Raw genomic sequence first — 21234 nt, 5'->3', positions numbered from 1 at the left:
CAGCAGCCGTGATTTTGCCCGTCAAGTGCCAGGCACTGGGCTGGGAGCAAAATGGAGAAAGAGCAGAGGGCAGCCCTCCGTTGTCCTTCCACCATGCTCACTCTCACGCTGCACGGCAGCGGGACCCCACCCGTGTCTCTATTTCCTGCTGCACGGGGGCTTCTTGCAGGAAGGGACCCTGTCTCGTGTAGGTTTCCACCCCCACTCCTAGCGCACGGCCGCTGCAGAGCAAACGGTTGTTTGAATAAATGAATGAATAAGGCCCGAGCGGATGGATGGAAAGGAAATGCTTCCTGCCTTCAGAAGTTTATAGTCCCGTGGGGAAAACAAACACCATCAGAGTGCAGCCACAGCACGAGGCAGAATGAAATACGTGCTTTGGCTAAAGAGAGAAGCTGCGTGTTTAAATTTTGACCGTTCAATGAAACGTGCTGAGGCCTCTCCACCGATTCCAGCCGCTCTGGGGCTGTCCAGTGAGAGCTTTTCCATGCAGCAGGGCAGGGTGGAGACGAGTCCTGTTCTCGGCCGCTCAGGGCAAAGGCTGCCTGGCCCTGGGAGCTCCTTCCAGGACGCGTTCTCCTGGAGCAGTTGCGTGACCCGTCATTTGCCCCCTCGCCCCTCTTTTCCAGACCATCCGCAAAGTCGTTCGGCAGATAGACTCGTCCGGTGCCGAAGACACCCAGGAGCACGGGGAGGTGATTGTCGAGGGGCCCCCGGAGGAGCCGAGTGAGCTGGAAGCCGATATTGATTACTTTATGAGCCACGCCAAGGTACTGGGCTGGCGCCTCACCTCGACCTGCCGCCTCACCTGGGCTCCAGCTCCACCTGGTTTCCGGCTGCCCCATGTCCTCTCCCCTCCCTGCTCTCGGGCTCCGCCTCGAGCCGCCCTTCCCTCCCGGCGCGCAGCGTGGCGTCCTCTTGCCTGCCTCTCTGTGATCTGCCCTGCTTTCTTCCCCTCTGCCGCTGTCCTCAGGTGGAGCTGAGAGGGAGCAGCCTGCAGCCGGACCTGATAGAGGGCAGGAAGGGGGCTCAGATAGTGAAGCGGGCCAGCCTGAAAAGGGGCAAGCAGTGACCCCTCCGCCTCTGTCCCTCGAGTAGCCTCTCGGGAGGTAACGCTCTCTTTCCGCATCGTCTCCGCGTGGCCTGGCGGCGGCTTTGGGGATACCTGCACGTGCGCTCGCCTCCATCCTCTTCTCCCGGGGAGCTCCCTTCTGCCCTGGCCCCTCTCCTCTGACTCCCAGCACCACCCTCCTCTCCCGCCCTGCATGCTGTGGCCTCAAGGCTGGTTTCTGGTGTCACAGACCACTCAAGGGTGTCTCTAAATCTCAATTTCCTCTCCACGAAATCAGAGTCAAGGGGGCGGATGTGGCTCAAGCGGTTGAGCACCTGCTTCCCACGTGGGAGGTCCCAGGTTCAATTCCTGGTGCCTCCTAAAAACCAAAATCAAATGAAAAAGCCAACCCAGGGCTGCCGATGTGGCTCAGTGGTTGAGCGCTGGCTTCCTACCTAAAGGTCCAGGGTTCAATCCCGGCCCCAGTACCTAAAAAAAAAAAAAAGAAATCAGAGTCAGTACCTACTGGATGAGCCTCTCAGGGAGTGCTTGTGAAAAATACAGATTTGAGGGTGGAAAAAAAATCTGATGTGTGAAAAGCATTCTGTAAATGGAAAGTGGTAATAGCAGTTTGGAAACCAAGCCATGGGGATCTCGAGGTTGAGAGGAGGGGGCGCAGGTGGGGGTACCTGGCTGTCTAGCCTGTCGTATTGCAGCCCAGGACCCCAGGACGCGTGCCAGTGATGACAGAAGGGTCACGCGTTGCCCAGGTGTCTCTTGAACCCTAAAAAAGGCCTGATGAGCTCCAGGTTTCACGTGCCCTTGGGGGGTTCCTCCAACACATGCTCCCCCTCCGAGTCAGGGGCGTCCTCGCAGCGGGGGGGGGGGGGGCGGCGCGGGGCCAGGCGGTGCATGGCGTGTGCGTGGCCGAGGCGGGGGTGCCGTGTCGCGCCGGGAGGGCGGGCGGCGAAGACCCCGCGGCGGTGCCGGGGACCTCGGCGGCCAGCTCGGATCGCCACCCTCCCTGGGGGATCCTGTACTGAGCTGCCCCGAGGCCCTGCCTTGTGCCCCACTCGGGGCAGCTCAGTACAGGATGCGTCGGGGTGGGAGTCAGCCAGCGGCGAGGACGCGTGCGCTGCGGCCGCCCCCCAGGGCCAGGCTAGGGGGGGACCCGGGGCTCCAGCTCGGTGCCCTCGGCAGGAAGCAGGGCCCCGCCACCTCCTGAGCCACCCAAAGTGCTGACTCGGCGCTTCCAGCCTTATCTCAGCACTAGGGAGGGGGAAAAAAAGAGGCCTGTGGGAGCCAGTGATGGGCTAAAATTAGACCTGACTCCTCAGCAGCTTAAGGAGGTCACGGCGTTAACCCTGGCACTGCCACGGGGCTGCTGGTCGCCGGGGGGGGGGGTTGGCTGCCAGAAGTACTCCCAAGGTGTCACGGATTTGAAAAAGCCCACGGGAAAAGGAAAATCGCGCCCTTCGGCCTCGGTTTTCCGGTGGGAACAGCAGCAGTGGCTTTCAGTTTCAGAGTTATTCCTGAACGTATCTCAGTAAAACAGCTTGATAAGTAAATTAATATTTGTGGGAGATGAGATAGAAGAACACCTATGGTGAGCAGAGAAAACAGTTTGAGAAGGGAGTAAATTCCTCGTCGGGTTCTTTCTCTTTTTTCCTATCGTTATTATTCTTCCTATGGAAATAGTGAACAACTTTTATAGTGATTGAAGTGATCAAACACAACTCTTTGAATATATCAGACACCTTTCATTGCACCCTATGGATAGTTTGAATGTTTTTTAATAGGTGTCTATAGTAGAGATTTTTTTAAAAATAGGGGGATGCCTGGAAAAATACAGGAAGTGAGAGACATGGGGGGCTGGGGGGTGGCAGAACTTAGAATTTTGCTTATTCCTTAGAATTTTGCGGTTTGCTGTAGAGCATCTGCAAAGTGGCTGCACCCCCTCTCACCCCAGGTGCGGGGGTGTCAGGACCACCGAGCAGCCTGGCTCCTGGACAGAGCTAGGGGGAGTGGGGGGCTCTGCCAACCAAAGGCAGCAGGGAGTGTGGGGGGGGAGCGAGCATGGGGGGAGGGCTCCCCCTAAGGCCCTAAGGTCTAGGGGTGGCACAGCCTGCCCTGCCCCCCCAACAAGAGCAAGAACTGCAGAAGACAGTTTTCCTGAAGGACCCCCGGGCCCTGTGGTCCTTAGCATGCTGGGACCACCCGCACCCAAGCAGGTATTGGTGTGAGAGAGTGAAGGCTGGGGCTGCAGCGTCCAGTGAAACCCGGGCTCCTTCTCTTTCCAAGCTGTGCTACCTCAGGTCATGGAAGGGCCCTGGGCCTCAGGCTCCTGCACGTTGATAATCACAGTCGCTTTTGAGTGTGGATTATACGTCAACTTTAAAAGTTTAAAAATAGTGCTAGTAACGGTGAGAGCTGTGGTGAAGACTCAGTAAGAATATGGATCTCCGGGTGCCCCATCAGTTGCTGGTCTTTGTTGTTGTGTGTCCTGGGGCAAGTCCATTGGCCTCTCTAAACTTCAGGTTCCTTGTTCACAAAAGACTAATAATGCGGACGCTTCTTCCCTTATAGGATGGTAACGGTGATGGGTGATCACCTTGAGAAAGGGCTTGGGAAATTAAGTCCCGGTCCCCTGGTGCGCAGAGTGTCCTTGGCAAACCCCCCCCCATCAGAATCATCCAAAATCTGGTCGAAATGCAGATTTCAGCTACCTGCCTCAGATCTACCAAATTACGATTCTAGAACTCAGGGTTCTGTATGAAGCTCCTGACGTGGCTTTTATGCACGCTGAGGATTGGGCTGTGGCGACTGAGGTTCTCCTTCCCAAACCTCCCGGAAGCCATGTGGCACCGTGATAGAGCGTGTATCTCGAAAAGGAACTGAGGTGAACGATGGTTAGCATCTGTCTGAAGGTGTGGGTCGCCCCCGCAAAGGGCGGTACACCCCCATGCCGGTTGGGGTGAAGACGGAATGGCTTCTGGTGGTGCTTTTGTTTTAGGAGCCTGGATGGTTGCTCTTCAGTCAAGGCGCGCGCGTTTGGGGCAGACAGTAGCAGGTGGTGGGTTCTGCTTTGCCCCCAAGTAGTCAAGTCCAAGTAAGAGTTTTCGAGTCTCAGTGCTGCTGAAGGGACAGCAGGGCAGCCAGCAGCCCCCGGCGTTACCAGGAGCCTGGGCAGGGGACTAATTCTTGGCGGGCATCTGCCTTCTGAAGCTCTCTGGAAAGCTGCAGGGTGAAAAGTCTGCCGCCTTCTTTCTTCTTTTTAGGAGACACTTTCTGTTCAGGTACTGCGGTTGCAAGACTGGCAGTAGCTCTGACAACAGAATATTTTAACCAGTTAAATAATTTCTCGGTAATCCCAGTGAGGAGGCGGTAGGGAGACAAGGTGTGTTGATTTGGTGAGTGGTGGCGTATTTGGTTTCAATTACCCAACCAGTGTATTAGAGTCAGGAATGAGAGAGGAAAGAGCCACGAGGCTTGGGGGAGGGGGTCAGGAGGGGGAGCAGGTGACAGAGCACAGCGAGATAAACCGAGGAAAAGAAACTGACTAGCAAGGCCAGTAGAGTGGGAGGAGGTGAAACTTTCTCAGCTTTTTAAAGGGTAAGATCTTTATGCAGGGGTGGGGAGGAGAGGGCGGGAGTAGAAGAGCCGTGGGACAGAAGCCAACGAACTGGACTTGGAGCCAGGAGACCTGTGTTCTAGTCCTGCCAGATGCTCCGGCGTGGGCCTGCCACAGTGCCTCTCTGAACCTCAGTTTACCTAGGGATGAAAGGAGGGATAATGCCAGAATGATCTCGAAGGCTCCTCTGCCCAGTGTCTGGGCAGAAAGGTGGATGGGAGCTCTTAGCCTGTCTTTCATGAGCTCAAGAGTTCATAATCGGCTCTTACTGGAGGTGGGTAAACACTGTGGGGAACTCAGAGAAGGGACGCCTGGCTCTGGCCCTTGCAGGGTTTATAATTCATAAAAAATGAAAGATGGAGCAAACAGTAGCATTTCCAGAGAGTCCAATAATAGCTTCCCTTCATATTAGGCTCGCTGTTCCCAGCACTTTATATCCATGTCTGTATATTAGCTCTTTTAATCATCACAACAGTCCAATGAGGTAGGGAACTGTGCTTCCCCTCACTTGACAGCTGAGGAAACTGAGTCACAGAAAGCCTAAGTAACTTGCGCATGGTTGTGCAGCCTGCGGTTTGAACTGGCGCAATCTGGCTTCCGGGTTCCTGCTCCCAGCAACAACATTTCACTGTCTCTCTCAAGAGAAGGGAAGGGAGTGCTTCCAGAATTGAGACAAGTAAGAGGGAGCTGGGGCTCTCAGGAAGGCTTCCTGGAAGAAGGGGCTTGAGTTTTGTCTTGAGGAGGGCGGGTGGCCTCAGCGGAGGAGAGGGTGGGTGGTGGCCTAGTTGGGGGAGAGCCGGGAGCAGAGGCGGAGGCAGGAGGGTGCTGAGAGGAAACCTGGAAGAGAGCAGCAGGCTCAGAGGGAGGTCGGGGCAGTTCTGGGGTCGTCTAGGTCCCCGCCTCTCGGGGTGGCAGCTCTTTCAAGTGACAGCAGTAGAAGGGCCTGGCTAGAGCAGTGGCTAGCTAGGAGCTCTCCCCCTCCCCGGACACCCCTGGAGTTGAGGTCACCCTGGCCCAGCTCCATCCCTCCCTCCCCCAGCCCTGCCTGTCCGTGTCTCCTCTGGCCCCTTCCAGGACACTGTCCACTCCCCTTTCGTCCAGAGGCATCTTCCTGCCCTTTTCCCCGTGGGTCCCCGGCTCCCTGCAGGTAGACTCCCGCGGGACTGGGCCTGAGAAGGCAGCACTCCCAGGGCAGGTCCGAGGGTGAGGCCCGTGCCCAGCCGCGCCCCCGGGCGGCCGAATTTGGCTTCGCAGGCTGTTCCCAAGCCCTCTCGGAGAACACCATGCTGGAGAGACTGCATCTCTTTTCCAGAGAGCTCTTTGCCACACAGAGGCTGTCCATCCATGGGGCGTGGGGAGAGGGGCGAGAGCCGCCCTGACAGTAGGAGCTGTGGGCAGCAGCCCGTTAGAGGGACGGTCAGCCCTGGAGGCCGTCAGCTCCCGAGGCCAGCGCCCATCATCCGTGGGTGCCAGCCCCAGGGGCGCTGGCCGAACTGGACCGCAGGAGCGGAAGACGCCGTGGTCTGGCGCAGCCCCTTTGCGGGCACAAGCCCCGGCGCGTGACGTGGGCCTCTGTCCTCGAGGGCAGGGGCCCGCTCCTGAGGATTTCTCCCGGGGCCTCCCGCCTCCTCCCTGGGGGCACCGAGCACAGAGCTTTCCTTAGCCCCTACGGCAGAGTTGGTGCAGGGACTCATCCACTCAGCCGGAAAGCCGGAAAGCCGGGGCGGCCAGCTCAGAGAGGCGGCCCCCTGGTGGGGGGGTGGGGTGGGAGGCAGATGATGTTGCGGGGAAATCAGGGCCCAAGGGCGCGGCGTTTCGGCTTAGCACCTGCAAGGGGCGGCTGCCTGGCCGGAATCTGACCCTGCCTGAGCAGCTGGCCCCAAACCCTCGCTCTAGGGGGGTCTTGCTGGGAGTTGCCCCTCTGACTTGTAAGTGACCGCCTCTCTCTTTCTGTCCCCCAGGATCACACCTCGACGCCCAAACCCTGAACTCCAACACACTCTGCCACGCACACAGGAGAGCTGGAGCGGGGGCTGGGAGCGGCGCCCGCGGCTCTCTAGGAGCACGGCACGACCTCTGTAAGGGACTTCCTTTAGCCTCCTCTCCGCATGAACGGCTGGCTGTAGACGCATGACCTACAGTCCCAAATCCTGCCCTGGCGACGAATCTCTGTCGGGAATCAGGACACAGGTGGCAACAAGGGGGGAGAGAGAGAGAGGGGGGCAAAACAAGCGCAAGAGAGCAAACGAACGCAAACGCGAACAAGGGCTCTTTTGTGGCAGGGGAAGGTGTTTTTTAAATCCTTTTAATTTTGGCCTCGTACAGGGTAGTTGGTTGTTTTTTTTTTCTCAACCTCATCTATAAGAAATCCATGTGGGCTTCCAGTAAAAAAAAAAAAAAAAGAAGAAAACTAGGCATGAAATCATTTCAGCCCCTTAGCCCCACGTCCCCACCGTCCAGCCTTCCGCACCTCCATTCCATTTGTGACTCTTCCCTTGTACTTCCTGGTGGGCCGCCCCTCCTGGAACATTCTCCATGACACGCACACCGGCTCCCCTCCCCTCCACGCACAGATTTTACTGGGACGCCTGAAGCCGTAGAGGGCCTCCTGTGGATAAATGGAGTTTTTCTATATTGTCTCTCTCTCTCTCTCTGCCAGTGTTAATCATCTTCCAATGGAAAATCATTACTTTGAGAGTGCATTCGGGGTTCCTGGTGTTAGGAACTTAAGAAGCGGAGGCGAGGACCCCCCAGGCTTAGCTGTAGGGCTCAAAGGGAGCCAGCGCCCCCGTCCCGGGGGAGGGCCGGTGGCTGTCCCAGGATCGCACCAGCATGTTCAATAGAGAAGAGGTTTTCTATATCTTCAAGCACTTATATCATAGTCTGTGTTCAAAGTGTAAACTGTACAGTAATCAGCCTTGTGTATATGAAAAATAATAAATACTATGCAAACCCATAGAAACACTTTAGCGGTATGTACGAAGCACTAAACAGCTCAGCTCCCGAGGAGTCTCCAGGGTGCGGGAGAAGGAGCTACAGCCTGTCCTTTCAGGGAAAGCGGAAGGAAGGGAGCAGGGCCAGCGAATGTATCTGCCAGTTCTTAGGAGGCAGCGACACGCCCCACGGTCTCCCCGAGCGTATTTGGTGCTCCAAGGACGGGGGCTCGTGGGCGCCGGCCCCAGGCTCCCGGCCAGCCCGCCCCCTCACCCCCCGAGGCCCCCGCTCCCACCAAGCCCCTCGCGCCCCCCCACCTGGAGAGGCCGCGCGAGGGGCCACCTCGCCACCACCCGCCCCGGAGGAGAAGAGCGCCGCTGTTGGCCCGAGGAGCCGGGCCGGGAAGGCAACAGACGGCCGGCGGCTGTCCCCGCCTCGGTGCCATCGGGGAGGAGCCCGCGCGTGACACCAGAGCCCCCGCGAGCCAGGCCCGATCAGCACAACCCGGCCCCGCCCCGCCCGGGCGGGCGCCCTCTAGGGCCAGGAGAGTGACTCCGGCAGGCTCCTCTCGCTCCCCAGGAGCCGCTGTTCGCGCACGTCCAGTCGCCTTCCTCCCCCCGACGCCCTTCCCAGGGCTCCGCGGGACACACCGGAACCTTCCGAGTAGCACAGAAGCCCCCCCGATGTCTGCGACCCCGAGGCCCGCGGGCCCGCCAAGACCCAAAGATCTCCCCGCCGAGAGGGGGCGGCCCCTCGGTGCCGCGCGGGGACGGCTCCAGGGACCACGGAGCGCCCCCCGCGGCCGGCCTGCTCGGGTCGGCCTTGCGCCCCACTGCCCGGGCCGCCCCCAGACCCCCCCGGCCGCCCACCTTCTTGTTGGCGCGGGGCGCGTTCGGCGTCTGCTCGCTTAGAGGGGCGGGGAGGGGCGCACAGCCTGGCGGCCCGGACTCTCCCCGAAGGCTCTGTCGGGGGAAACCCGAGCCCCCTTCCCTGGGGACGTGCAAGAGCCGAGCGCTTCGGGAAGATCGGGCGCCCTCCCCGAGAGGCCCCTTCTGGCTCGGCTGCAGCGCGGCGCGCGGGGCGAGAGGGGCCCCCCTCAGCCCCGAGCTGTGCCCCTCGCTTGGGGGCCGCCGCGGCGCGGCCGGCTCTCGGGGCGCGTCCCCAGGGGAGGGCCGGCCGGGCAGGGCCGCGCGGCTGGAGGTGAGTTCGGTGAAGGCCCGAGGAAGACCGGCGCAGGGCTCGCCTCTCCCGCCTCGATTCTGTCCCGCCCTCCCCCGGGTCGTCGCTGCAGCCGAACCCAGTAGCCCCTCGTAGAGCCCCGCGTGGGCCCGGCCCCGGCCTGTGCTTGGCCTCTTCGCTCTGCCCGGCATGGCTGCTTGGCCCGCGGCCCCGGCCTCGGCGGCATGGCTGCGCGCTCCAGTTGCTAGTAGGAGCTCTTAGGGGAGGAGTTTGGGGTCTCCACGTGATGCCTAGAGAATGCTGCAGTCTGCACATTAGATGCTTTTTAGAAGTTTTGAAATTACCTTGATTTTTTTAATTGTTATGAAAACGACTCTTTTCTGGACTCTCCCAAATGCTCTGTTACCGAGAGAGAACCCCCTGCCCCCACTCTATGTATAGACCATTGTCCCTACACCAGCTGAACAAATGTCAAAGTTAATAAAGAAATGGACTCACGGCACAGGGCTGCGGCTCTCCTTCCTGGTTCACGGGGGGAGGGGGATGGGAGGAGGGGGGGCTGAGGGACTGGGCTGGGGAGTGAAGGGGTGGGGTCAGCTCGCGGGGAGGCCTGCACCCCAGGGCGGTGCCCACCACTGTCCACCTCCCCCAGGGAAGCCCGGGCAACCTGGGAGAGGCTCCAAGAGGCGGCAGAGTGGACGTCAGTGACACTGGACAGCTACCGGGACGCGGTGAAAGGGCCGAGATGTGGGGGCGCCGTAAACCACCAGGGTGCTTGGGGGGTCACACAGGGGGCCCCCAGCTCTACCTGTAAAGGCATCTGACCCCTGCCCTCAGCGCCACTCACAAGGGCAAGAAATTGTCCTGCTCTGCAGAGAAAAGGGTCTGGGTTCTGTCCCCAAGCAGCAGTGGCGCTTCGGGCAAGGCTGGGCGCCAGACTGGCCTCAGGTTGACAGTTCCCTCCTCTGTCAAGTGCGGGGCTGGGTTAGGTGATCGCAAAGCCTCTTCCAGGTGGGTCATCCTGGCATTCCTCTGTCGGGCTCGGCATTAAACAAGCATCAGATTGCCCGCTGCAGCTTTTCTTCCTCTAAGCTCCCGGCATGAGGGGGTGACTGAGTCACAGCTGCAGGGTTCCCCCCCTCCTGAAGCTTCTCAGAATCCCCAAGGCCGCCCCGGGCGGGTCACAGCGGCGCAGCAGCATCACCCAGAGGGCTTTTTAAAAAGCACAGATTCCAAACCAGAACTGCCCGGTGCGAGATGAAGTGGGGACTTCGGAGTTCAGCTTCCCAACTGGTTGTGACGTGCCGCCGCCTGGGAGCAAAACCAGCTCCGGCGAACAGAACCTTCTTTGTTGTTTTTCATCCCGACCTCTTGAAAAGTCATTTCCACGGCCTTTGTGAGGTCCTGCTTGCATCAGCCTGAATCATTTATGCCACAGAGAGCATGGCTCAGGGACCCAGACGGTCACAGGCAGATGGAGGCCACATGGGGCTCCGTGGGAGAGGGGCCGGTCCTGAGCCCCTGGGCCCTCTGCCTCCCTGTTGGCGAAGGCCACCTCTTGTCCCCAGTGCAGCCACAGGAAGTGAGCGCCGAGCCCTGCAGAGCCCACGACCTGGTCAGGAAGGGCATGGGGCTTCCTGACGGGGGAGGGACACAAGTCCATCTGTCGGGCAGAACTATTTTTCCTGCCATTTTGCATGTTCAGCCCAGTGGCGTGCTGGTTTCCATTTTTAGAGCGACACCCCAAGGAAGAAGCCTGCCTCAGCGGGTACAGAAATAACCCAAGTTCCTAGAAACCGGGGTCTGACTCCTCAGTACCTCAGTTTCCCTGGCTGTAAAATGGGAGGTCGCCCCCAGCAGAGCCTTGCAGGGCTAAAAAAAAGTATTGCAGAAAGAAAAGCATGGGTGTGTGCTCTGTGGGTCCCCCCAGTTCAATCCATCCAACCCAGCAAACAGATACTGCACACCAGCCAATGCCCTGACCAGGATCCAGGGCTGGATCACCTGCCATCCCAGCTTTGGGAAGTTCAAAGCCAGGCTGCACGTGGCAATCACCCCAGCAGAGGCGCACGGGATTCCCCCGAAGCCCTTGAGGGGCAAGCGGTGGGGGTGCCGACAGAGGGGGCCGGGAGGGCCATTCAGAGGAAGAGGCTAGACCGTGCGCACAACGCCGCCCCTCCCGTCTGTAGAAAGATGCAGGCACACCGTTCTCGCAGTCCCCCCCGACGGCCCCCTCTGCCCCGGCAGGCTCCAGCCACCCAGGCCCTCAGGCCGGTCTCGCCCCCTTGGAGCAGGTACTGCCCCAGCACCCCCACTTACCCTGTCCCAGCACAGAAGAGGGAGGGGACGCCTCCCGGCTCGGCCGCCCTGTTCCCAGAGCCTCGGGCATGCACACATAGGCCACCGCCGGGCAGCGACCCCTGAGACCGGGCTCCTCTCCCTGCGGGGTGCACCTGCAGGAGCTGTGACTCGCAGCTGCCCCCGGAGCTTCCGGGGCGGAGGAGGCACCCACCTTTGACTAGACGCCGGGCAGTCCAGGAGCGGTGGATTCTCTGCCGGACAGAGCTCCCAGGGAGCTAATTTTCCGCTCTCTCTCTCGCTTGCTCGCGCACGCACACACACACACACACAGGCCCTGGCTGATTTCACAGTCGATCTTTCAAAGTGCAATTTGTCTAGGAAACGCCAATGCCAGGCCTGCGTGGGCCGCGGCCAATGGCGACGCGGCTCTCGCCGCTCAGCCAGTCTCGGGCGCGTATTCTAATGGGCCACATCTTTATCAGGGAAATGTGGCTTCTGTGAACTTAAAACTTCTCATGGCAGGTCCCCAGGCTCAGAGGCAGAGGAGGGGTGGGAGCTGAGGTGCAGGGAGCCTCCCCTCTGCCAGCCCGGGCCTCACCTGCCCAGGCACCTCCTTCCTGGCCAGCGGCTGACGCAGGTGCCCGGTTCCTGGGCCCAGGGCGGGGCCGGATGCTTTAGGGGGTGGGTGGCATTTGGGGGCTCCGGGCCGGCGTTGACCCTCCAGACCTTGCCATGGGATTCTGGGCCCCGGCGTGGAGCCTCGGGCTTTAGGGACCTGAACTTGGGCGGCCAGGGCCCTGCCACCTGCCCCCCTCTGCCCCCCATCCCGGGATCATGGAGTCCAACCTGCAGGGGACGTTCCTGCTGAACAACACGCCGCTGGCTCAGTTCTCGGAGATGAAGGCCCCCGTGTGCCAGTACTCGGTGCAGAACTCCTTCTACAAGCTCAGCCCCCCGGGGCTGGGGCCCCAGCTGGCCGCCGGGACGCCCCACGGGATCACGGACATCCTGAGCAGACCCGTGGCCACGCCGAGCAGCGGCCTCCTCTCCGGCTACCCCCACGTGGCGGGCTTTGGTGGACTCGGCTCCCAGGGGGTCTACTACGGGCCCCAGGTCGGGAGTTTTGCCAAGGCCGGGAGCGAGTACCCCAGCCGGACCCGGAACTGCTGGGCAGACACGGGCCAGGACTGGCGAGGCGGGCGGCCGTGCGGCAACAGTGAGTACCCCCACCCGCCCCGGGGGGCCCCTCCCCGGGCTCGAGGGAAGGAGGCGGCGGAGGGGGTGAGGTCGGCAGCGCTGCCAGGGCGGTGGGTGCCGGCGCTGCCCACCCCCACCCCAGCCGCCATTAGGCGGCCCAGCTCCGGCACCCGGGTCGGTTTCCCCAGCTCAGCGCAGGACCCGGCTCTCCTCCTTCCCCCGTCGCCACCCCTTCCTGCTGCCACCTCGGCTGCCCTCCCGGGAAACCGAGACCGCAAATCTGGGGGACGCCCCACAGCCCACCCCCTACCTGGCAGCTCTCCTACATCTCCCACCCAGAGCTCAGGCCACCCACCGCTTCTTCACACCCATGCCCCCAAATCCAGTCCTCAGACTGCAGAAAACGCTCCCCCCGACCGGGAGACCTCGCCACTGCGTCACCTTCCCAAAGAGCCCACGCAGGGGTCACCCGGGCTGCAGGGTCCTCTCTCGCCGCCCCCCGGCCCCTGAGAGCCCGGGAGCCCACCTCCCCCTCAGGGATCTAAGAACGAGAGCAGCCGTGGCCACGCAGCCTCGGGAGCAGCTGCAAGCCAAGGGGACCTTAGCCCTCACTGTTGGGGGGCTCTCCCAACCCCCACTCTTTGCGGAGCCGGGGTTTTTGGAGAACAGATCGAAGGGGCTCATGATGTCGGCCGGGGACTGAAGGGGGGTGGCAGGACAGGCACAGCCAGGCGGGGCTTACCTGAGAGCAGGGAGAGCCAGGGGTGTGTGGGAGGCACCCCCACCCCCGGGGGAGGGGCAAGGGCGGGGGGTGCTCCCCCTTCTGCCTGACCTCTGGCCTCTGCCAGGGCCAGCCGAGGACAGCCTGGCAAGCACATCTGCCTGCCATCTGGCGACACCCCCCCAAGCCATCACACCACCTGGCAGCCCACTCCCCCCGCTGCCTGAAACCCGGGGCGTTACCTGGGAAAGGGGAGCGGATGTTATAACTCAGTTTCAGGAGCCTGAGACCTCTCTCTCCCCTGTACACCCTCCCACCCCCCTACTCCTCCATCGCAAAAGTACCCACACTGGGAAAGATCTAAGAAAGACAGTGGCTGGATTAAGGGAGAGAAAGCAAGGACTGAAGCTAGTCTCTCGGGAGGTTTCTTCCCCGTTCTGTGCCTCGGTTTCCCCACCCGGAACACGAGGAGCTAGAGCGTGGACTGCCAGGCGGCGATGCAGAGGGGCCGACACAGGGCGGGCTGCTTCCGTCCAGCCCCTGCAGCTCTCCTCCTGGGTCCTTCCTGGCAGCCTGAGGCCGCGGGGTCTCCAGTCTCCATGCCCAGGCCCCGCAGTGGGGTTAAGCCTTGTGACTTGAGACCTGGGGACATGCAGAGAGCAGCTCCTTGGGGCCGGAGACTCGTCCCCTCCTGGTTTTTCTGGAGACATGGGAAGTTGGGGTGCAAGGGCAGGGAGGTAGGGAGGAATTCACGCTCCCCGGGGCCCCTTTGTGGGCACAGGGTGCCATTCCCTGATTTGGGGGCCTGAAGGGAAGTCCTGAGACAGACAGACAACTCCTGTGGCCACTCCACGGACGGCCGGAGAGGAGAGGCGCGAGATGTGCGGTCCAGTCCCAGGGCCCCTATGTGACTATAACCTGGGCAGGTCCCCTCTGAGAGGAGGAGGCCCTGACCCCTCAGGCATGGCAAAGCTGGCACCCACTGTCCCTCTAATGGCAGGAATGCTGCTCTGGTGACAGATGCCCCCTGCCCCGGCCTACTCCAGCGGCCTCTCTGCGGGAGGGAGCTGGCCCTGAGGAAAAGGGAAAAGAAGGCACAGGCCCCGGGGTCCCACCCACCCCGCTAACCCCACGCCTCCTTCCTCCCGCCAGCTCCGGACCCCCTGAGGGACAGCATCCACAAGAAAAAGCACACCCGGCCCACCTTCACGGGGCACCAGATATTTGCCCTGGAGAAAACCTTCGAGCAGACCAAGTACCTGGCCGGCCCTGAGCGGGCGCGGCTGGCGTACTCGCTGGGCATGACCGAGTCCCAGGTGAAGGTGAGTCTGCGCGGGAGAAGGCGTCGGCCTGGGGACGGGGAGCCTGGCAGGACGGGGCTGCCACCGCACGGGGCAAAGAGGGCCGCCTCCTTCCAGCCCCTGGAATAAGGCTGTCTCGGTGCTCTGGCACCACCCATGCCCTTAGCCTAGAGACCGTAATCAACAGGAGCAAAATGACGGCTGTTGTCCGGCCAGCCCATTCTCAGAGCCTTGTTTCATCCTCGCAGCGCCTTGAAGCTGGTATTATTATCCATTTTACACGTGAAAAAATGATCTCAGTTAAACCGCGTGCCCCAGGTCACCCAGTGGGTGAGGGACAGAGCTGGGACTCGAACCCAGATCTGCAGGGTTCCAAACACGGCGTTTTTCTCCTGGGCGGCACAGCCAGAAATTCCAGGAGCCAGTGGTCACCCCCGGGCCAGATGAGAAGGCAGGGCCCTGAGGCCGAGTTTGTCCCACTCCCTCACAGAAGGAGCTGGCCTAAGCTCACTCGTCGTTAAAATGAAGACAACACCTCCTGTCACCCAGGCCATCTAAGCGAAGATCAGATGGCATATCCGGGGTATACCCTTTGTCACCCGAGGCAAGGGCTGGGGAGGTAAATGTGAACTCTCACACCCCAGGGAGGCTGGGATGGTCTCACAGCCAGGCCTTTGTGAACCAGTGCCTCCTTCCCAGGGGGCAGCTTTTCCAAACTCTGAGGTCAGAGCTCTGCTGAGAGACTCTGGGCAGGAGACCCCAAAGGAGAAAGCTTTGCGCGACGGCCTCGGTGCCTCCAGAACTACCTGGCTCTGTGAAAGGGGACAGGTTGACGGGAAGAAGGAGCAGGGCCGGGATGCCGAGGGGGGGCTCTCCTCAGGACCGGGCGGCCCCCGCACGCCGCCGTCCTCCGCAGCCTCCTCGTTGACTCTGCCCAGGGAGGGCGTGATGCCTCTGGAGAGAAGGAAGTGATGTCTGTTCCTCTCCCGTTGTTTTTCTGTTCCTTTAGGTCCGGGGTTCCGTGAGCTTGAATTGAAATTCAAAAAACCATGATTCTTGTGGGGACGTGTGGGTGCGGGGGTGATATATTTACTAAATAATGCACAGTACAGTGTGGACTTCGTAAGGGGTCCGTGGTTTTCACCAGACTGGCAAAGGGGTCCGATGAACCCCTGCTTTCGGTGCTTTTTTATATTTTTCAACTATCAGAAGCCCTGAGTATGCATTGTTTTATGTAATTCAAGGGGGACAATCATTCCCGAAGTCCCAGTTCATTGAGGGTCTGTGAAGCTAAAAAGGGGAGGGGAACTAGGAGCACCTGCTACTGGGCCCCAACCCGGGATAACCGTTTTCACCCCAGGGCCCCAGAGAGGAGAAGGAAGATACACCACGGAGAGCTGGAGCAAAGCCGGAAGGGCTGCTGAACTCACCACGCTTATTTTTGTTTTATTGCAATAGTCTGCTCCTCCGTTGAGCCATTTATTTTTATTTTTAAATTTATTTTTTAAAGATACATAGATTACATAGAAAGTTACATTAAAAAATACAGAGGGGCTTCCCATGTGCCCCACTCCCCACCCCTCCCGCTTTTCCGGCATGGACAACTTCCTTCGTTAGTGTGGTACGCTCATCGCAGTGCTTGAACATATTTCGGAGCATTGCCACACAGCCTGGGTTAGAGTTTACACTCTCTCCCAGTCCATCCAGGAGGTTGTGGCAGGATGTATAATGCCCTGTCATTTATTTTAAAATAAACAGCGAGGAGGCGAACTTGCCCCTGAGCGGAGTCGCGCTCCTAGAACAGGGCCCTTCGGCCCATGGGATTGATCCTCGGAGTCTTTCTCATCCCAGGTGTGGTTCCAGAACCGAAGGACCAAGTGGAGGAAGAAGAGCGCGCTGGAGCCGTCGTCCTCCACGCCCCGGGCCCCGGGCGGCGCGGGCGCGGGCGGGGACCGCGCGGCCTCGGAGACCGAGGACGACGAGTACAACAAGCCTCTCGACCCCGACTCGGACGACGAGAAGATCCGCCTGCTGCTCCGCAAGCACCGCGCCGCCTTCTCGGTGCTCAGCCTGGGCGCGCACGGCCTCTGACGCCCGCCCCGCGCCGCCCCCGCCCGCCCCGTCCTGCTGCCCCCCCCCCGGCGCCGAGGAGCCTGTCCGTCCCTTCCCTTCCCTTCCCCGCGCGGCTGGAGGGCGCGAAGGAGACGCCAGCACCACCCGAGACCCGTGGTGGCGTCACCTGCCCGCACCCCGCTGGGGCCCCGCGGCCAGGGGCTTGGCCCCCCCCCCCACTTTGGCCAGTTCCTGGTCCACGCAGGAGGCTGAACGGACCAGGCTCTGGCTGCGGGAGAAAAGTGGGGAGCAGGGGGAGCCCTGCAGCCACTCTTGAGACCACTGCGCGGGAGCCAGAGCCACCTGGGAGACCCAGGGGGAGAGAATGCCAGCCAAGAAGAAACGCTCCCGTGAGCCCCAAAGTCCAGGATGACGCCCCCTGAGTGACCAAAGACCTCGGGGGCCTCCTTTCCCCACTGTGCCCCGAGACTGGAGGAGCCAGGGGGCTACCCCTGGCTGGGAAAGGGCGAGGCTGGGGCTGGAGGCAGGTGAACCCTGAGAGAATGCTCCAGGCTGGCGCTGCACATGACGGCCCCCCCACCTGGCCGCCCCTGGGTGCTGATGCCAGCCCAGGACCCTCAGGAGAGAAGGGGGGGGGCACCTCCCCTGGGGATGGGGCGCGGGGAGGGGCCTCAGACACAGAGCTGAAAGGATCTCAGAAACTCCTGCTCCTCCGAGAGAGTGCCTCCGGGAGGAAGGGGTGCCCTGGGAGAGCTCGCCCTGCCAGGGAAGGGTGCAGGGGAGGGGTGAGCCAAGGGCTCACTGGAAACCCCCGCCCCTTTCCTCCGCGGGCCCTGCTACCTGGCACTCGAGGTGGGGGGCTGACTCTGAACCACCTGCAGGTGGGGGGGGGCGGGGCTGGGGCAGGTGGGGGAAGGCTGGCCGGAGAGGATGCTGTGCCAAAGGGTCTGAGCGTTTCCCATCTTCGTTGGCTTACAATAATTAAAATAAAAGCTTCAGAAACCCCGTCATGCCTCAGGTGCGTCAATGTTACAGGAAAGTGTCTGCCTGTGAGGTCCCGGATATACCGACCGGCATCCAGCAGTGGGGGCCCTTCCCCGGGGGGCAGGTGTCTCTGCAACCCCGGGCGTGGGGTGGGCAGTCAGTGCTGGGAGAGGCCGGGGACCCGGGTGCTGCGCCCAGGTCTGCACTGAATGCAGGGCCCCGGCCAGCTTGAAATCTTTCCTGGCGTGTGCCAGGCAGGCTCGAGGAATCTACTGGATCCCCGACTCCATCTGTTGGGGAAGCAGGTGCCAGATGGAAAGACGGGGGGGAGAGGAGAGAAGACCTAACAGAAGACCTGAGAACTTCTCCACGTTAAACGCCTGCACCTCTAGGAGGAAGGTGTTCTTCTCGTTTCGTGGATGAGAAGAGTGAGGCCCACCAATAGCAAAACCGAGTCACAGCAGTGGGAAGAGGCGATGTCAGGGCTGTGCAAGGCTTGCTTCTCCTTGGGGCCACCAGGGGCCATCCCCGGAAGGCTTGCCCTGGAGGTACTGGAAGGGCCCCGCCACCTTGAAGGAGCCAGCTAGGCCTGATGCTCCTGTAAGCCACGGCCTGTCCCTTTGGGTCCCAACAAGCCCCTCCGACTCTCGCTGGGGTCCCCAGGGCAGGGGGCTGTGGGCGGTGGAGTCGGCCCAGCCTGGGAATGGGGGTGGGAGGAAGACTGGCTGGGGGGCCCCTCAGGAACTGCCCCTTGTGGGCCCAGGGGAGGAGAGGGAAGCCGGACAAGGAAATGTGGAAGCTTCCAAACAAGAACCCTCCCTCTGTGGTGACGTCCCACCCTCGGGGCCTGAGTCACCTGTCTCCACTCCAGTGGGAGGAGAATAGAAAGCAGCTTCTAAGGAGCCCGAGCACAGTCTCTGTGCACTGGTGGCCAGGTCCGAGCTGGCCACAGACCACCTGGCGGAGCCCTCCCCTGACGCGGGCGCCTTGAGCGGGGGCTGCAGGGCTGGGGGACAGCCACCTGCACGGTCCACATTGACGAGAAGCCCCGTGGGTGCACAGTGTCCACTGAGCACTCTGAGGCCAGGAGGAGGTCCTCACGGCACACAGGTGCCAAGCCACGAAGGGGGCGAGGAGGAGAAAGCCAGTCCCAAAAAATAGGTTTTAAAAGGGCTTTTCTCTTAGCTCGTTACGTAAGCTAACTGCTCTCTGATAGCTGTCATTCCTGCATGCCTGATTCAAGTCATTTGGGGTTAGAGTTAAATCAAACCTAGAGGAAATTTCTCCTGGGGAGGCTTTGCTGAGCGAAACCAAACCTCCTTCAATCGCAAGGCTCTGGGTCCCCTGCTTCTAGAACCCCTGACGGAAAGGCCTCAGCTTCCCAGCACCCCCTGCACGCCGCTCACGCCTCCCTCGTCCCTGCTTATCGGGCCAAGCCTATTGATTTGAGGTCTGAAGGAAGTGGAATGGCTCAGATTCCTGAGGCTAATTGGCAATAAGCCTTTCTCTCTGTGGAGTTGTGCAAATTCACGTATGGGGGTGTGTGTGTGTGCGTGTGTGTTGCTGGGGAGGACACAAGCCTGTCTCACCTCCGAATCCATCACCAAGAAATCCTAAGCCATAGGTTCCCATTTCTTCATCCCTGGCCTTAAAAAGGTCTGCTTGTATATGCTGAGTTAAATTTAAAAATAAGATCTTTTGGAAATTCATGGTCCTTGCAGGTCCTCTCATTTCAGAGATCAGACAGGGAGGAAGGTAGTAAGAAATTAAGTCTCACGTGGCTCAACTGATAGAGCGTCCGTCTACCATATGGAGGGTCCAGGGTTCAACCCCCAGGGCCTCCTGACCTGTGTGGAGCTGGCCCACGTGCAGTGCTGCCACGTGCAAGGAATGCCCTGCCATGCAGGGGTGTCCCCCATGTAGGGGTGTCCCACTCACAAAGAGTGCACCCCGCAAGGAGAACAGCCCCACAAAAAAAAAAGTGCAGCCCACCTAGCAGTGGCACCGCACACACAAAGGTAATGCAGCAAGATGACGCAACAAAAAAGAGACAGTTTCCCAGTGCCACCAGATAATGCAAGCGGACATGGAACACACAGCGAATGGACACAGAGAGCAGACAAGTAGGGGAGGGAGAAATAAATAAAATAAATCTTAAAAAAAAAAAGAAATTAAGTCCTAGGGAGCAGATGTAGCTCAGTGGTTGAGCGCTTGCTTCCCATGTATAAGGTCCTGGGTTCGATCTCTGATGCCACCTGAAAAAAACAAACAAATTAAGTCCCATGCACCCAATAGCCATAGCGTCCTGCTCTGACCAGCAGGCCAATTTTGAGCTCCAAAAAGCAAGAGCAATTTTGCCACAGGCCTCACAGCTGTGGCTTCAGGTGTTAGAAAGAAAAAGGCCATTTCCCCAGCAGGACAGATGGAGATGGGTGGAACAAACCTGTCCTGATGGCAGCAATCCAAAAAGAGATGTGGTCCTGAAATCCAGCCTTTGGCAACCCCTCCTCACACTGAGGCCTCCCCTAGGCCTTGACCCCAGAAGCCAGCTTACCTGTCTTCACCTGCAGCCGGACAAAGGAGAAGGTGGTCAGTGAGAAGTGGGCTCAATTCCTGGAGCCAAGAATCAACTGCTTTACGTCATACAATAGAGCACCCAAGAAAGGGAGAAAGCTTATTTCACAGGGAGTAAAGGGAACCATCAAATCCCTGTAAACAGGGGAATTCCTAAGGCCAAATGCAAGCACAGACCAGGACAAAATGCAGGCCCAGAAGAGACCAAGGGGGGCCTGCACTTCACATTTGCCCCAGGCTGATCTGCTTGATAGGAGGGCTAAACTTGGGAAGAGAGCACAAGCCTGTGCAGAGCCAATTTGCAAAGACTGTGAAAGATGTTTTTCACACTGATTTATTTGTTTGTTTTTACTCCTGGTTTTCTGTCATATCACTAGTTGGATGTAAACCTAAGGAACAGACAGCTCAGGGACTAAATCCCGGAGTTTAACACTTGACAAATATGAAAATGCACATGGGACTGGGTATGGCTCAAGCAACTGAGTGTCTGCTTCCTACATGGGAGGTCCCAGGTTCGATCCCCAGTGCCTCCTAAAAAACAAACAAACAAACAAAAAACTACAAGCAAACAAATGGAAAAAATGAACTCTGGGGAGATGACGTGGCTTAGTGACTGAGTGCCACCTCCAACATACGAGGTCCTGGGTTCAATCCCCAGTCCTGGTACCTAAAAAATAAAAAACATACAATGTGCAACAAAATATTATAAGGCAAACAAAGCAACAGGAGATAATGGCCCACCCAAAGAAATAACAAAAAATTTAGAAACCATGAACCAAGAATACTAGACTGTAGACATACAGGACTTAAAAAAAAAAGATCCTAATATCTTCAAAGAGATCAAGGAAAATGCATAGAAAAGAGACTAAAGTATATCAGGAAAACAATGAAGAAGCAATGTGAAAATTTCCATAAAGAGGTAGAAAATTTGAAAAGAAACCAAAGAGATATACTGGAGTTGAAAACCACAGTAACTGAAATGAAAAATTCCCTAGACTGTTTCAACAGCAGATTTCTGCTGGCAGAAGAAAAAAATAAGTGAACTCAAACAAAAGACTATTGAAATGATTTCAGATGAGGAGCAGGAAGAAAAAAGAATATGAAAAAGTGAGCAGATATTAATAGGGACACTATCAAACATACCAATATACACACTATGGGAGTCCCAGAAGGGGAAAAGAAAAAGGGGATGAAGGAATATTAGAAGAAATAACCACAGAAAACTTCCCAAATCTAACAAGATATATGAATATACACATTCAAAAATCCAAACAAATCCCAAACAGGA

The 21234-nt window shown here is 59.2% G+C and overlaps 2 protein-coding genes across 12 annotated transcripts in view; both read left to right on the top strand.

Annotated features, from left to right (window-relative positions):
• The window catches only part of ANK1 (ankyrin 1), a 236103-nt gene extending 229011 nt beyond the window's left edge, over positions 1 to 7092 (top strand). For 4 of the 11 annotated variants that reach the window (XM_058289994.2, XM_058289997.2, XM_071212673.1 and 1 more), the window contains 3 exons: positions 630 to 695; positions 974 to 1109; positions 6644 to 7092. In XM_058289994.2, the coding sequence (XP_058145977.1) occupies positions 630 to 695; positions 974 to 1072 (165 nt within the window). In that variant the 3' untranslated portion in view covers positions 1073 to 1109; positions 6644 to 7092. Of the gene's footprint in view, positions 1 to 629; positions 771 to 973; positions 1110 to 6643 lie in introns of all 11 variants that reach the window. The other 7 variants (XM_071212672.1, XM_071212671.1, XM_058289995.2 and 4 more) reach the window with 3 other exon arrangements.
• Positions 7093 to 11930: 4838 nt separating this feature from the next.
• NKX6-3 (NK6 homeobox 3) lies at positions 11931 to 16406 on the top strand. The gene is made up of 3 exons (XM_004468706.1): positions 11931 to 12312; positions 14167 to 14336; positions 16167 to 16406. The coding sequence occupies exons 1-3, from the start codon at positions 11931 to 11933 to the stop codon at positions 16404 to 16406; spliced, it is 792 nt and encodes a 263-aa protein (XP_004468763.1).
• Positions 16407 to 21234: the final 4828 nt, after the last annotated feature.

The sequence above is a fragment of the Dasypus novemcinctus genome, chromosome 29 (assembly GCF_030445035.2).
Source record: "Dasypus novemcinctus isolate mDasNov1 chromosome 29, mDasNov1.1.hap2, whole genome shotgun sequence".
Lineage (NCBI taxonomy): Eukaryota > Metazoa > Chordata > Mammalia > Cingulata > Dasypodidae > Dasypus > Dasypus novemcinctus.
The sequence above is the reverse complement of the archived record's forward strand: the minus strand, read 5'-3'. Positions and strand labels throughout refer to the sequence as shown.

Excerpts from the sequence above, each read along its gene's own strand:
- NKX6-3 (XM_004468706.1), top strand. The coding sequence starts at position 11,931 with ATGGAGTCCAACCTGCAGGGGACGTTCCTGCTGAACAACACGCCGCTG. Across the intron at positions 12,313-14,166 it reads CGGGCGGCCGTGCGGCAACA|CTCCGGACCCCCTGAGGGAC; the intron begins GTGAGTACCCCC and ends TCCTCCCGCCAG. Across the intron at positions 14,337-16,166 it reads TGACCGAGTCCCAGGTGAAG|GTGTGGTTCCAGAACCGAAG; the intron begins GTGAGTCTGCGC and ends TTCTCATCCCAG.